The 15500-nt window shown below is 43.0% G+C and overlaps 1 protein-coding gene across 1 annotated transcript in view; it reads left to right on the forward strand.

Annotated features, from left to right (window-relative positions):
• Window positions 1-6083, forward strand: part of maml3 (mastermind-like transcriptional coactivator 3) — a gene marked incomplete at both ends in the record, with an annotated part of 96769 nt that extends 90686 nt beyond the window's left edge. Inside the window, 3 exons of the mRNA XM_079220376.1 lie at window positions 1984-2250; window positions 3419-3497; window positions 4981-6083. Coding sequence (XP_079076502.1) covers window positions 1984-2250; window positions 3419-3497; window positions 4981-6083 — 1449 coding nt within the window. The remainder of the gene's footprint in view (window positions 1-1983; window positions 2251-3418; window positions 3498-4980) is intronic.
• Window positions 6084-15500: the final 9417 nt, after the last annotated feature.

Here is a 15500-nt window from a genome sequence, read left to right on the forward strand (position 1 = left end):
CCTGTTTTTTCTCCCAAAACAAGATCTTCTCTCCTTTTATCCCTCTTCTTTTTTCAAATTCTGCCTTCCTTCTTTCCTCACACATGTTCTGTTCTTTTCCCTTCAATTAATTTGAGGATACCTGCTTTCTATTCAATAAGCTTTATTGGCGTGACATTCAATTCAGTGTACATTAGCGACGCTTCAGCAAATTACTAATAGCGCTGAAGTACTAGTGATTCTACTGCCAATTCATCAGCTCTTTTTCATCCTTTCCCTCATCTGCTTCTTTATCTAACTGTATACAGAGTATACATGCTTAAGTTTTAGTAATTTCTTCAGATATAACTGCTAATCTGCCACTACACTGCAACACACACACACACACACTCGCCACCTCCACCAAAATCTTTAATTCTCTCAGACTTTCCCTCCTCCTCCTTCCTTTGAAATCCATCTCTCTTCCGTTCTTTCGTTCCCTAGCAATTGTGCGGACATGACTCAGGGCCCCCTGTCTACAGAGAGGAAGAGAGAGAACCAGAGAAAGAGTGGAGAAAGGAGTTTGATGGTGGGGTGTTTTAGAGAGAAGGGAAAAAAAGAGGGAGTGGGGGAGAGGGAGAGATCGTAGATCAGAACCGTCATGATTGAGCCATCTGCTGAGAGGAGGCCAGTGAGACTCAAACACACACACACACACACACAAATGCATGCTTGAAGATCACCACTGCCACCCGTTGGTCATTTTCTGACACTACGCCTCCTCTTTCCCCTCTGCTCCTTTCTTACATTGTCTCACTGCCCCGCTGCCAGCCGGTAAGAACATGCCAACCGGAGATGAGACACGTAGCTCTGAACATCGATCAGTCTGGTCTGGCTGTCTGCTGAGCCAGTCTTAAGCAGCCGATCCTGTTTGCTCCACAGGGTTTTTTGTGCTCTAATATATGAGGTTTATCTCCACCTAACTCCTTTCTAAGAAAAGCGGAGCCTCAATAAGGATTATGAGGCTTTGGCTCTTTCAAAACATATTGAGTATAGTGATGTGTTACAGACTCTTGCCAATGCTGCGATGCACCGCTGTAATCCTGCTTTTGCTGTTTCATTCTTGTTCATTCTTGCCCTGCAGTTAAATGTGATTTGTTGTACACTCTCTGTCCCTCTGTGTGTTGTTGCATTTTTATGTGTGCAAACACTCTTTACTGGCCTGAATTGTTCTTTCTTCTCCTCTCTTACTGCCGGCAGGCCGAAACGATGTCCAGCCTCGTTCAGCTGTCTAACCTTTAATAGATTCATAAACGATCCCCTCTCATTGGTCAGAGCAGGCCATTTCATCCTATTAGAGATTAGCATATGGCTGAGTGGAGGAGGAAGTGCTCTTTATATGCTAATGAGAAGATAATGTATGCAGCGAGGACCAACCAATGCCCCATTGGGAGGACTCAGGGTGGCCTGACGAGCTGAATCTTGAGGCAGTTCTGTCTTTATCTTGCATTTCACTCTCATTCGCAGACAACTGGATTGTGTTTTTGTGAGTTATCATACAGCATAATGGCTCACTACGGTTTTATGCCTAAATCAGACTGTACAAAGGTGTCAGTGTGGATGGCAACAACGCTGGAAGTGTAGTGTAGCCTTTCCTCTGGACCTGATCTCATTGTGAGACATTCACTTGTGATAAAGAGCCGTAACAAAGGCACTGAAGAAGAGGTTTGAATAGTTTGAAATGGCTTTGTCGGGTGTGAAAAGGCTCATTTAGCCCTTTTTGTTTGGTTTTAGCCTTTGAGATGTACAACCATTTAGGTAGACTTTAAAGCAATAGTTCACCATTTTGGGAAATATACTTGTTTGCTTTCCTGCCGAAAGTTAAACGAGAAAATCAATGCTACTAATGGAAATAAGAGTGGTGTAAATCTTCTCACAGGAAATCCAATCAGTGTATACTACAACTAATCCTTGGACTTGCTTGCTTGATACGTGATTGATTGAACAGCTTCTCTGTCTCTACAGGAACAAGGTGTGGTAGGAATGTCACGACCACCGGGCGCCATCCCGCCTCCTCACCCTGCTGGGGGCGTGGCCTCAGGGGTAGGGCCCAACCAGGGGTCAGGACCACCTCCAGGCTACGTGGGCAACCAGCAGCAAGCGGCCATGATGAAGCAGATGATGGCGATGGAGCAGGAGAAGAGGGCGCAGATGCAAATGATGGAGCAGCAGAAACAGCAGCTCTTCAGAGAGCAGAGACAACAGCAACAGCAGCAGCTACTGGCCGAGCAGGTGAGTGTTTTTTAATCCGTACGCTCATAGCATTATGGTAGTGTGACGTGTGGCGATCAAACAAAATGGCTAGGCCTGTGTGTTTCATCTGTCATGCATTCAGTTCTAATTGTGTTTTTTCATACACTCCTGTATGTGTGTCTGTGTCTGCAGCTCTAACAAGAGCAGCTCATCCTCTCCTCTTCCTCACTGTTGTCTGGTTGCATGTATAATTACCCTCAACCAGCCCCCTCTTCACTACTCCTTTTCATCTCTCTGTGTGTGTGTGTGTGTGTGTGTGTGTGTGTGTGTGTGTGTGTGTGTGTGTGTGTGTGTGTGTGTGTGTGTGTGTTTTTGCCACATGCCGCCTGCTGTGATAATGTGGTGTTTTCTTTTTATTTCTCACTCTGTGAGGGAATCAAGTGTTAAAGAGTTTTGAACTTTGGAGTCACCACCCACTATGTTGGTTTTAATTGGATCTGCAAAAACATACACAGACACACAAATATGAGTCAGAAAGAAAACGCGCCCTGCTGGGGTTTAGTGTACGTTGCTAAATGAATATCGTACCTTTATTTAAATGAACAACACCTTCTGCTTTCCAAGCACACATTCAGTAGCTGATTTTTATGCCGCAAGGACCAAGACAATTAAGTTTTTCCATTTAATGTTCTATATCTGCACCACAACTATGGCTACGATAGAGCATCAGGACTGCCTTAAATTTCCTATTTCAGTTGCATTATTATTTGTGTTGTTGGTCCGATTCTCACTCAGAATGTAATGAAGGTTGTGACTCTGACCGTGTACCTTTTGGATCCACATTCACGACACAATGTTAAGGTGCAAGACAAAAACAATCTAATATGGAGAAATTAAGGCTTTGCACCCTTCAGTAAAATGCAAGTGTTTGATGACACCAAATCAGGCAAACATTTTTGCCCCCAATGAACCTCTAGTGAGCAAAAGCCCTGTTTTGTTGTTAGATACTAAGAGTATCAGTGCATTTTGCAACAGTATTTAATTATGTTCATAAAATCTGTTTTGTTTCACTGTTATTTCTGTGGGACCCTTTTTCTTGTCTGCATCCCATAATGATACCAAATACGGAATTCATGAAGTAGATATGAAGGCATGTAACTCATCGCTAACCTACACTCTTAACAATTGTGTGTGTTTGTGTGTGCAGCTCCAACAGCAGCAGCATCTCCCCAGACAGATGGGGCAAGGCCAGAGGAATCCATACCCCCAAGTCAATCAGTACCAAGGTAAGACACACACACATGTTTCTGCGCAACAAAGCACACAACTTGTGCAAAAAACAAAGAATGGGCAGCACCCCAATAGATTTTCCGATAAACAGGGCAATACCTGACCTAAATACTTCAGCATTTTATTGATGGTCGGATTAGGAAATGCAATTTTTTGTAAATCAGCTTTTAGTCTAGAACATCGGGGTGGTTACATAAACAAATAGCACATGCACATTTGGTCTGCAACGAGTATGGTATACATGGGTGAGAGCCAAGACATTTAGACGTTAAACAGATTTTACAGTTCACACTCTGACATATTCAAAAACAGACAAAAAAACATGTATGCAAACAGCAGAGCTGACTGAGAATAACCCTGAAACCAAACCGCGTCCTCGCTGTCTGTCAGACACATCAGATGGCGCTCAGATGCTCTTCAGCCGTTTCCCCTCTCTCTCACTCTCTCTATCTCTCTCTCTCTCTCTCCTCTTTTTCGCTCCCTCCGAAAAAGAAAAAAAAATAGAATATTCGTGCTCTGCCTGTTACCACGGCAACTTGTCTGTCCTGGATCCCCCAGAGTTCCGGTGAAGTCAGAGAGATGGATGAGAGGAGGGAAGTGGGAGAGGGAGAGGGGGAGAAAATGGGGAGGCTGGCAACATGAGGGATCTGTAGATGATACGATAGGTAGAAGGAGAGATTGGGAAGAGAAAGAAAGAGAGAGAGGAAGATAAGTGGGTGAGAGGATGATAGAGAGATGAAGAGAAATACCGCAAGTGAGAAGAAAAGTCAAGTCAAAAAGCCATTTATAGCCACGAGAGTCTGTCTGCAAGTCTAGGAGATCATATGGAGAAGAAGAGGGGGCTTCAGCAGGAAACTCTGGCCTACAAATATATATGGTAGTTCAGCAGCGTGTCAGGGATTTTAAAAGCAATGATTGCGTTGGCATCACCTGCAATCAGATCTCAATCATAATCACTATACTTATTTATATTAACATAAAGTGATATGCAAAATTGATGTAGCTATTGTGTACTTACTTACGAGTCTGGAGTGTGTGATCCTCTTGGTTCTGACCCCTCTGTTGCTGTTCCAGTCCAAACTGTGAGGTGAGGGATTAGTGGAATGATGTCAAAAGTGGGTTTATTAGAGGATTTAGAGCCATTTCCAAGCTAGCAGACTTCCTCAGCTCTGCCACTACCCAGGCTTTGGGATACTGTCTGTGTTCAGTTTTAGTTTAGCGTAGAGGGATTTGAACTAAATTGAGAGGGAAAAATGTGTCTTTTGAGTAAACAGGTTGTCACAAAACATAAATCTTTGCCTCAACACTGACGTCTTACGTGCTATTTGGTGATTTAAGTGGATCCAGTGTAAAGGCTCCGAAGCTGTTTTATGGAAGTCCAAGCTTCTTTGTGATTTCTGCATCCATATGCCTGTTTTACTCTTTCCCAACTCCATTGGCTCTGGTATCAGGTTTCAACTCTTGGTTCTTCTCTCCTAGGTCCTCCTCAGGATCTGGCCTCCAGAAGCCAGGCTCTCCAGAACATTCGGGCCGCCCGTCTCCTACAACAGCAACAGCAGAACCAGCAGCAGATGGTCCAGATGAGCTCTGTTCAGGGACAGGGGGGCTCTGTGGGACCCCAGACTGACATGGGCTTACCCTACGGCAACCAGGGATCCAACCAGGGGTCCCTGTACGGGCTCAACCCCTCCATGAGCCAAATGATCCACCAGCAGCAGCACCAGAGCCAAAGTGTCCAAGCCTCCATGGGTCTTCCACCACAGCACAACCCTGCCGGAGGGCCGCCCCGGCAGGCAGGTGCAGGTCCCGGGGTCGGAGGTATGCCCGTAGGCCCCGGAGGTGGTGGAGCTGGAGGGTATGGTGCACAGGGGATGTTAATGAACTCCATGACCCAGCAACCCCTCAAAAGCCCTGCCATTGCCAAAGCCCAAGCACAGAGACTGCAAAGCATGCTGGGAGCAGGAGGAGGAGGCGGGGCAATGGCGGCGGGTGGCTGGCCGCAGCAGCAAGGACAAAGTCTGCAGGCCATGGGCGGAGGAATCGGAAGGACTACAGGGGGAGGGGGAGGAGACATGGTGGGGTTCAGCTCCACGCAGGGTTATGGGATGCAGCCGGGTCAACCCCCGCGCATGGCCAAGCAACACTTTCAGGGTCCGGGCCAGGGCATGAGCCAGGGAATGGACCCCAGAGTGGGCAATCCAGCGGCCGGTATGGCAGGCCCGATGATGGGCCCTCACATGGGCGGTCAGCCCAGGACCAACCAGCCTCGGCCCATGGTCTTGAACCAGGGAATGAACCAGGGGATGATGGGCCAGGGGATGACCGGGATGGGCGGGTTCGGGCCGGGCCCTGGGGGGCCTGGAATAGGGGCAGGGGGAGGAGGAGGTGGACCCTACGGACCAGGGGGAGTCGGGGTCGGAGGTCAGCCACCAGGCTACCAGAGGACAGCCAATCAGGACATGTCATCCTATGGATATGGGGGCGGGCCCTCAGGGGGAGGAGCCTTTGGATTGGGCGATGGCTCAGGGGCGGAGCTGGACTCAAGCGATGGTTGGATGGAGGAGTTCTTCCCGAACCAATAGCCAACGGGGAAACTGGACATGAGTTTTTACTGGATGAACTAAACATTAAAGTAGGACAAATGTTAAAACCTGAGAAAGTAAAACAAAAAGGATGACATGATATGGACTGGCATGTTTTTGTTTTGTAAAACATGAGCAAGGTTATAAATGAGTTCTCGTGTTATGTTTTGTGTGTGCGTGTGTGTGATGGAGAGAGTGATCATTATGTCTCGTGCATATAAATGAAAACCCAATATAGAGATTAAGATGTGTGTTTCATTAGTTTCCCTTTTTTCTCAACAGAGTGAATTTTTCTCATGTTCAAGTGTTTGAAAGCGAGCCTCGTTTACACAGCAGCGCTTTGAGCCTGAGCTTCAGCAGGGGCTGATTGAACACCGCAGACTGATGAAGGGGAAGGAAGACTTGTTCTCAAGACAGCAATTTATTTGTGTTTGTGTGCTTGTGCCACCCAGCTCAGTGCTTCAGATCTCTCAACTATGTGAGGAGCTGAAGGGAGGAGAAAGCACTCTCAGCGCTCCCATTTCCTCTCTTAGATTTGTGCCCCCCATATCCATAACACACACGCACGCACAAATCTGTCGCCTTCGCACTCTCTTCACTTGATCTCTCTCTCTCTCTCTCTCTCTCTCTCTCTCTCCCTCTCATCCTGCTTCCCTATCTCCTCCCGTCTTTCCCTGCCTCTCTCCAGAGACTCGTTCTTCGCTCTCAACCCTCCTTTCTCTGTTTAAATTCTGAACATCACAACAGAACAAATGATGTTCCTCTACTGTGCCACACAAGCGCACTCCACCCTCCAGTGCTTTTGCTAGGCAACCGACCTGGGTGGTGTTTTTTTGGGGGAGGAGGGGGGTAATTTCCTGTGGATGAGGATGGGCATACAGAGGAAGAAAAAGAGAGTGGAAAGCAGAAGAAGAGGGAGAGAATAGGCAGCTAAAGCAAGCACTTGGACTCAAAGGCTCGTGCACACACACACACACACACACACACACACACATATATACAAACACATAAACAGACGAAAAAGCATCAGCCTGGGAGGGTGAGCGAATGAGTAAGAGACGGCTAACGGAACTAATATTACATTAAACCCTCTGCCGGTGTGACACAAACCACATCACATGCATCAGGCTGACACAAAGCAAAACGATTGCTGGGCACTGAATGTATTCAAGCACCAAAAGTGACTTCTTCTTTTTAAGGAAAAAAAAACAGCTCATTGAAAACCCACCCACACGTTTTGTTTTTTTAATCTCCACCAATGATGCTGGTTGTGTCTTTGTCAATTAAAAGTAAAAAGAAAAAAAAGAAAAAAAAAGTTAGCCTTCTTTTTAGTTTGTGTTGTCTTTTTGAAAATTAGTTTGTCCTCCCGTCTCGCAGCACAACCTTCCCTCCCGTTGTGACACAGCTGGTTGTCAATCACCGTAGCCACGCTTTACATCGTGGCTTCTCTCGCAGCTCTAAAACGCCCTCGCTCCAAACTAGAACGTAACTGTGCTATACTGTAACACTACTGTGAAGAAATACGAGTTCTCCCCTTCCAGCGCTTTACTAGGAAAATGAACCACTGCTAAGCCTTGAGTTTGTTTTGTAGACAGTAGAGAGACTTCAGACAGCTGATTGGGCCAAGAGGGTGACGACGGTTAGCACCAGTTAGCATCAGAACAGTCAGTATTTCCACTGAAGTCAGTGTCTCCCCTTCTTTGAGCGTACTTCAGAAAACTGGAGGCTGCAGGCCTGATAGACTTCATTCATCAACAACAAGCTGTCCGCTCTTCTGCCCTCATGGTTGCGTAATAAATATGTGTTTTAATACAGTAGTCGTCGGTAAGACAACACCTTGCTTCTCTAACTGTTTTGTAATCTCAGTTAAAAGATGAGTGAACGCGTGGTTGTACTTTGTATTTAGCTCATCAGAGTGAAAGTTTGGAGGATGATGCTGTAATCAACAAACCAAAAAGCCTTCTTCTCTGTAAACTAACTCCTTGCCATCAAAACATTTGTTCTCATGGTCGTTGATGTTGTATAATCCAACCCTTTAAATACAAACTTTCACCACCACGCCCATTGTCCTGACAGCTTGGCTGCATTTGGTCGCACCCACGAGTTTTGGAGTCTGTAGGTCAACAGCGGGCAGACGTTTAGGGACTTATCCCCCAGTTTTATCAGGGGGAGATGGGGAAATATATAAAACCTCTGTGTCGGTGTCTAGATAAACTCTTGGTTTGTTTGAGCCTTCCTTATGCAGGAAATGCAGTTGAGCTCTCACCGCTTCGATGGCTCCACTGCTCACGCTTCCAAAACATTGTTACCGCTCCAATGCTCCAGGCAGGCTCAAACTATATACCAGTGAAATGTAGGCGTTGTGTGGAGGAAAACACCTGAGGTTTATTACCTCTCCACGCTGGAGACAGGAAGTTAGGGGAACACTTTGGGTCAGTGTTGAGGTCACAGCCTTTGTGACCTTTTTGTCTTCAAAGTAGGGTTCATGATATGGTTTGAAATCCCTTCAGGAAGAGAATAGAAGCTTCCTCCAAATATCATTATGTACCGGGACCAAGTCTGTAGACAACATTTTAACAAAAGATTGTTGTTGTTGATGTTCTTTGTTTTATTTTATTTGTTTTTTTACTGGTGCTGACATATATGTGATTATGAGAAAAAGTATATAAAAGATAATGGCTATTTGTAAATATGTTTTTACAGGTTTAAATACATCAGATAATACAGTCTCTACTCTGTAAAGAATTTACTGTTTGTTGAAAAATAGAGAAGTATTTTTATTTTGAAGTTTTTTGGTTTCACGTTTAACCCATCTGAGCTATGCCATTGCACTTCAGACAATGTCTTACTACTAATTTGTATTGTAAACCTCCTCTCTTTTTTGGAATTTTTTTCATTTGTTTTTTCTAGTTTGAGATTGGACTCTGTTCTAAAGCAGTGCTTATTTCTTTTTATCCTGTACAGAATTCTGAAATGTTAACAAAAGAGAATTACAAAAGACCTTTTTTTCTTTTCTTTGTTTTTCAAAAAGATACAATAAAGAGAGACTGTTCTCGCTGATCATATTAAATGAAAGTTTATGTTGTTTATTGGGTTCATGTTTCAATGCAGACATTATATTACGCTTTTGCCTCAAAAGACAAGTCAAAAATATTACTGAATACATCAAAAATGTCCATGAAAACCATAACAATTAAGAAGTTCACATGTAAACGCTCACAAAGTTGGCCAGCTAACTACTTGAAAGTGTTTAGTTTAACATTAAAAGAACACATTGAATCACACACATATATAATATGTTAAGGATGAGACATGAAGTCCACAATGATAGACAATGCCTTGATGAAGACCAGAGGTCATCAATGAAACATAGATTTTAGCCTTCTGGGTGTAGTTTAATGACAGAAGTATGACACAAAGGAAAAGAATGAAGTGAGTTTGGATGAATTTATTTTAAATTTCAATGTATTTCATCAATCGGTTCGTGGTTATTGTCCATTTCGGGGCTCCATGCACCACAACACTTTGTCCACGAATGCACAAAAACATCAATATTATCCAGTTAGCTGACGAGAGAGTCCTTTCATTTCAGACAAGCAAGACTGACGGAGACAAATGCACACACATTCATGTAGCGCCTAAAACCAGACTGACTAACTGCTGTAGTAATGTTTTGTCTAACAGCCCTGATTTGCATAATTAGACTTGCATATGCTAAAGAGCAGAGCCTTAATTCTGTCTGGCAGTAATAGAGACGATGAATCATGGGCTCCCTGTTGGTGTCAGCAGACAGACAGAAAGACAGACAGACCAGGACCTTTTAGTTATAATTCATCTTTTCCGCCCCTCTCAAACTCACTTCTCCTCATCCTCTGTCAGCCACTCCCCTTTTCCTCATCTCTCCTCTTCATCATGGCCACCTTCCTCTACCTTTTCTCCTTACATTCCTGCTACATCTTTCCTTTCTCCTCTACCTAGCTACCCGTTTCTCCTCTACCCCCAACCCACCAGTACCACCCTTACACACACACACACACACACACACACACATTTGCACCACACTCCTGCTTCCCATTTGACATTGATAAATGAAGACTAACAGAGATGACAACATCATTACTCATGTTCAGTAGCGACACCACCTAGGACAGAGAAAAACGAGAGGAAGAGGAAGGATGAAGGACAGGACAGGAGGAAGATGGGGAGTGAAAGGATGGAGGGGGAGGCTGCCGTTGTTTGTTACAATCCAGCCCCAACACACACCTTAACATCTTCGGGGAGCACGATCAGGTGTTCATTACTGGTGTGAAAAAGTAGAGCAACTGTTGATCGTACCAGCAGCACGGAAAGTTGAAACTCGGACGAGAACGGCTGTGAGAAAAAACTATTGCTGCTCCTTTCAATAAACCATTTACATCAATTCGGTCAAAGAAATAATGATAATTGCCGATCGCACATTACCACAGTTTCAAGGAACTTCGTCAACCAGATTTTATTTTATCATATTTATTTCTTGCATATATATATTTATCATTGTATATATTTTGTGAAAATTAGAAACACTTCACATTTGAGAGTTTAATACAAGTATTTGGTATTATAATTTGATAAGTGCTAAAATTACTACTGCAAGAGCAGCAGAGGGAATATAACAATTGTAATAATAAAGTGAACAAGACCAAAAATATATAAAAAAGGTTGAATGGTGGTGCTAGAAAAAAATCTGAGGATCACCGAAGTTAAAGGGCCTCATCCTCCGAGAAATATTAATGTCTGTGATCCATCCTATGGTTGTTGAGATATTTTGGTCAGGACTAAAGAGTGGTGGACCGACTATATTTGCAGAGCAGAAGTGTCATTTGTGAGTTTTCTTGCAAACACACAATAGGCCAACTACTCGTGTTAGTGTACGAGGACATGAATAAATGTTGGCTTGGTACGTTTCTGCAAAACACGGATATGTTCATCGGCGTGATAGAATATCCATAAAGCAATGATGTCTAATTCCTTTGAGCATTCAGTATCACTTAGCATCTGAGACGAAAAACGTAATGTGTTGTCACGGTTGCTTAGCAACAGGGGCACAGGGTACCTCAATTCAGAAACTATTTGATGCGTTTTTTTAAATGAGAGAATGTATAGCCGTCAGGGGCCACACGTGTGAAATCTCTCCAGAGCTATTGGCCAGAGCTCGCGTCTATATTCAACGGGCTTTGCAGAAATATACAATGCCAACATATTTGGGGTGGCCGGGTTGGGCAGGTGAAGGTAAACGCCCTCATACTCACACACAACTGTTTTTCTGGTTCGTCAGCGCTCAGGAGATCATCAGCAAACGCAGACAACAAGCCGGCCGCAAGTCCAAGTTAATGACAGCTAGTTTTCTCCTGTGACCAAAACACTTACACACACACACCCCATCAGCCTTGACACACTCCTGAGGCACCAGTATGGGCTCTAATCACAACGACAAATGATATGTCACAAAGAGTGGAAGATGAGTTAGAAGAATCATTCACTCTCTCTGCCTCTCGGAGAGTAATAAGGTGAAGAAACGTAGCTGAAGAAATGTGGAGAGGAAAGACATATGGAGAGGGAGAGGGAGATAGAACAGGGGATTGGATAGTGTGTGTGTGTGTGTGTGTGTGTGTGTGTGTGTGTGTGTGTGTGTGTGTGTGTGTGTGTGTGTGTGCGCGTGTGTGCGTGTGTGTGTGTGTGGTGCCAAGTTGATGAATGTGGTAGCAGGAGCCATTGTGGTGGTGGAGGACTTGGAGGCCACCAGATAACAGCAGAGCAGGGCCTAAACTGTCTCACAGCATGAATAAAACACCATGAAAATCTCTCTCTCTCTCTCTCTCACACACACACACACACACACACACACACACACACACACACACACACACACACACACATATTTATAATTACCTTCAGATGACTTTATCTTTCTGTTCCATTGAGTTATTTCAATGCAGAGTATCCAAGTGTGGGGATAAGTGCTCTATGCTTCTCCACTCGTTTAAGATAACTTGCATGTGTACTGCTTACAAGACACACACACACACACACACACACACACACACATACACATATATATGCTTACCGAACTACCTACTATACCTACTATCCCCTCACAACATCACAGTTGTACAAAGTCGGCTTGTTGGCTAATAATAATCAGCAAATTGTCTGGATGTGAGCAGTGATGTGGTTTCACCTCTTTTCTTTCATTATGTCGCCCTCTAGAGGACGCTGGCAGGAACTGAGCTTCATCCTGCTAACTGCACTGCTACTTGTATTTCCCCGTTTTAAAATGATAACAGCAGCCGTAAGTGTGGTGCGATCAAATTATTACACCTATTAATGTTGCACTCCACCAATGTTTTATATTTGGATTACGAGTCACAAGGAGTGCCTGTGAAAAAAGTTGTATCGCTTCTGTGGCTTTTCTTTTGGAGTCTGGGAGAATAACCCTGAAGTTGTCATAGTGATGTCAGCCGGGTTATCTCGGCTCGGTCTTGGACGTAACAGGAAGCCATTGCTGCAAACTCATGGAAAGGAGTTTGAAAGACATGGAGGTTTACCTACGCGGAGGGTCGAACCAAAAGATGATCAAAAGAAAAGAAGAGAAGTGTTGGTTAAAATAAAGACAATATCTGATGATTAGTCCGACAATTTACGTGTGAACTTTAGCGCACATGTTTCCAGTTAAACTGTTGTTGTTCATGTCATTTTCACATTGGTTAGCTGGACTTTGGTCTATTTAAATACCAGAGCCAACATGACAGAGAGACAAGACAGTGTGTGTGTGTGTGTGTGTGTGTGTGTGTGTGTGTGTGTGTGTGTGTGTGTGTGTGTGTGTGTGTGTGTGTGTGTGTGTGTGTGTGTGTGTGTGTGTGTGAAGGCTGTCATTCCTGATGTGACCAAAGCATCCATTCACTACATTTTGGAATAGTAAAAAAGTAAGTTGTTTCTTTGTTGGTGTGTTCTTTCACACAGGTTGGTCTTTCCTGTGCCATCTACTGTCAACAAGACAATAGTGGAAAACATGGATGGATGAATACCATAAGAGGGGCAGAAAAGGTGGCCTTACATCAAGCTGTCAACTTAATTACAACGACATGACTGAGCAGCATGATTGTAACGACATGACTGAGCAGCATGATTGTATCCGTGCAGATGTTAAATCTGACTGTATAGTCTGAGATATTGTGAGTAAAGTTGACAAACTGGCTGGAGAGTGGCACTGAAGAAAAAAGGTCATCAAACTGATCTTCACAGCAGCAGCACAGTGTATGGCTGAGATATTTAATCTGTAATCTGGGTTTTTATTTTCCTTTGAGGACCACTAGACAAACTCTCAGATCCTAAACAGTCTTAATTTGTGTGTGGGTCATTCTGTGAGGATGAAATATCATTACCTTCGTGGAGGTAGGTGTTATTAAACACACTGCATGGCTAAATGTGTGCGGGTCAGTCAAGGTTTATGAGGTAAGATTTTGAACTCAGGGGTTCAAACCACAAGAAACAGACCCCTTCATCTGGCAGTCGGTAAAACAAAATTGATTAGAATGTAGCATTTGATTGTGTTATCGTAGAGAAATTCATTAATGTTCATCCTGCCATGATTTTACATTATACTTTCTTATGCTTTACTGAGTGGTGCTCTGAAGGATCAGTGACAGGTGAGCAGTATTCTAATGGATTTAATCATTGTATTATTTGTATAACCTGTTTATATAGTTGAATTAACACGTAGAGGGGCTTAGAGGAGTTAAACAAGAAGTTGGACAACTCGAAGTATCTTAATATTTATTTTACTAATGTATAGATACTTGACATTAAGTAAAATAGTTATTGATGAAATAGTAAGTTGCAGCATCAAAACAGCTCATTCAAAGATGTTAAAGGTATTTAAAACTAGCACAATTATAATATAAATGAATATCAGTAGATCATAAATACCGAACAATTTATCTTCATCTTACTAACTTAAATGCGTCTTTATTTTTTTATTTTGCATGCCTTAACAAATTTCTGCTTTATGGTATTTTTATGTCTGTTGTTATTCCTGTTTTCCAATAAACGCTGGTTGTTTCTATTACCTTCATCTTCTGCGGTCCTGATGTGCATTATGACAAGCTGCTGAAGATATTAAGATATTAATAAAGAGAGGACAACCTCACAACCGTTCGCCACGGTTGAAGCCTGAGATCTTGATCTGAATATTAGAATGAAGACTGTGTATTTAGTCCCCTATGTCTTTCATATGCATTATGCATCATATACATATGGCGTTCCCTTCGGACCCATCCCCTGGTTTTGCACTGACTTCATTGTTAAATGCAGACAGTTTGCATAATATTTATGTTGCACATTTGTATTTCATTTGATCTCATCTTGTTTTATTTTGTGAATGTGCATTTTACGGTCGCAGACCGTGAAGCTCTCATCCAGGGAGCTATTGAGGAGACCGTCAGATTACATGTTATCAAAGACAAAGATGACAGTATTTAGCACCTTTGAAGCACTCCAGAAGGTTGTCATGGGGCTGGAATGTAAGGCACTCTCCAGGATCAGGACAATCCGTGTGCTGTTCCCAAAGTGTAATGGCGAGGCAGACAGGATCCAGTTTTGCATGTTCACCATCTTGGATTATGGATATTATGATTATCGATGTATGATGCATCTAATGGCTTTGGTCATGTGCTATAGTGTAGTTCATCTCACGTGGACCTCATGGACATTCACTCAGTGCATCATGTGTTCTGGCTTCTCAAATTCTAACAACGCTGCTGATAACATTTACTAACAACCATCTGATTCATTTTCAACAAGCATGCATGATATGAGGGGGAAAAGAAGTCACATTATACTTTTGTTTAATTGGGAGCACAGAAACTAACATCTTATTTATTATTTGCCAGGGAGTGAACAGAAGTTTGCTCTTAAAGGTAGAATAAGTTGAATATCATACTAGGCAATCATATTTTATATTTAATAAAGGCCTGAATCGCCACTGTGTTTGTAAATGTACTATTAAAATACTGGTCAAAGGTTGAACCAATTACTGACAACAGATGCATATGAAGAAATGTAAATAAATAAAAAATAGTGTCTCCATTAAAGTGTATCCAGCAGAATCCAGTTATTAAATGGCCCACTCATATCTTGGTCACAAACACAATCCTTTAATAATAAAATATATGGGTTCATACAATGTCTAAAAAACTGATCTATGTGAAATGTGTAGCAGATAATACACACACACACAGACAATGGGATGACTTAACGGTGAGCTAATATGTCTTCAAGTTGAGTTTTATAACCTAAAAACATGGTGATATTTTATAAATGGTCAATAAAAATGAAAAGTAGCATTTGTAAACAGGTTCTTACTGGTTTATGAACCTCCAC

The sequence above is a fragment of the Taurulus bubalis genome, assembly GCF_910589615.1.
Source record: "Taurulus bubalis genome assembly, chromosome: 6".
Taxonomy (NCBI): domain Eukaryota; kingdom Metazoa; phylum Chordata; class Actinopteri; order Perciformes; family Cottidae; genus Taurulus; species Taurulus bubalis.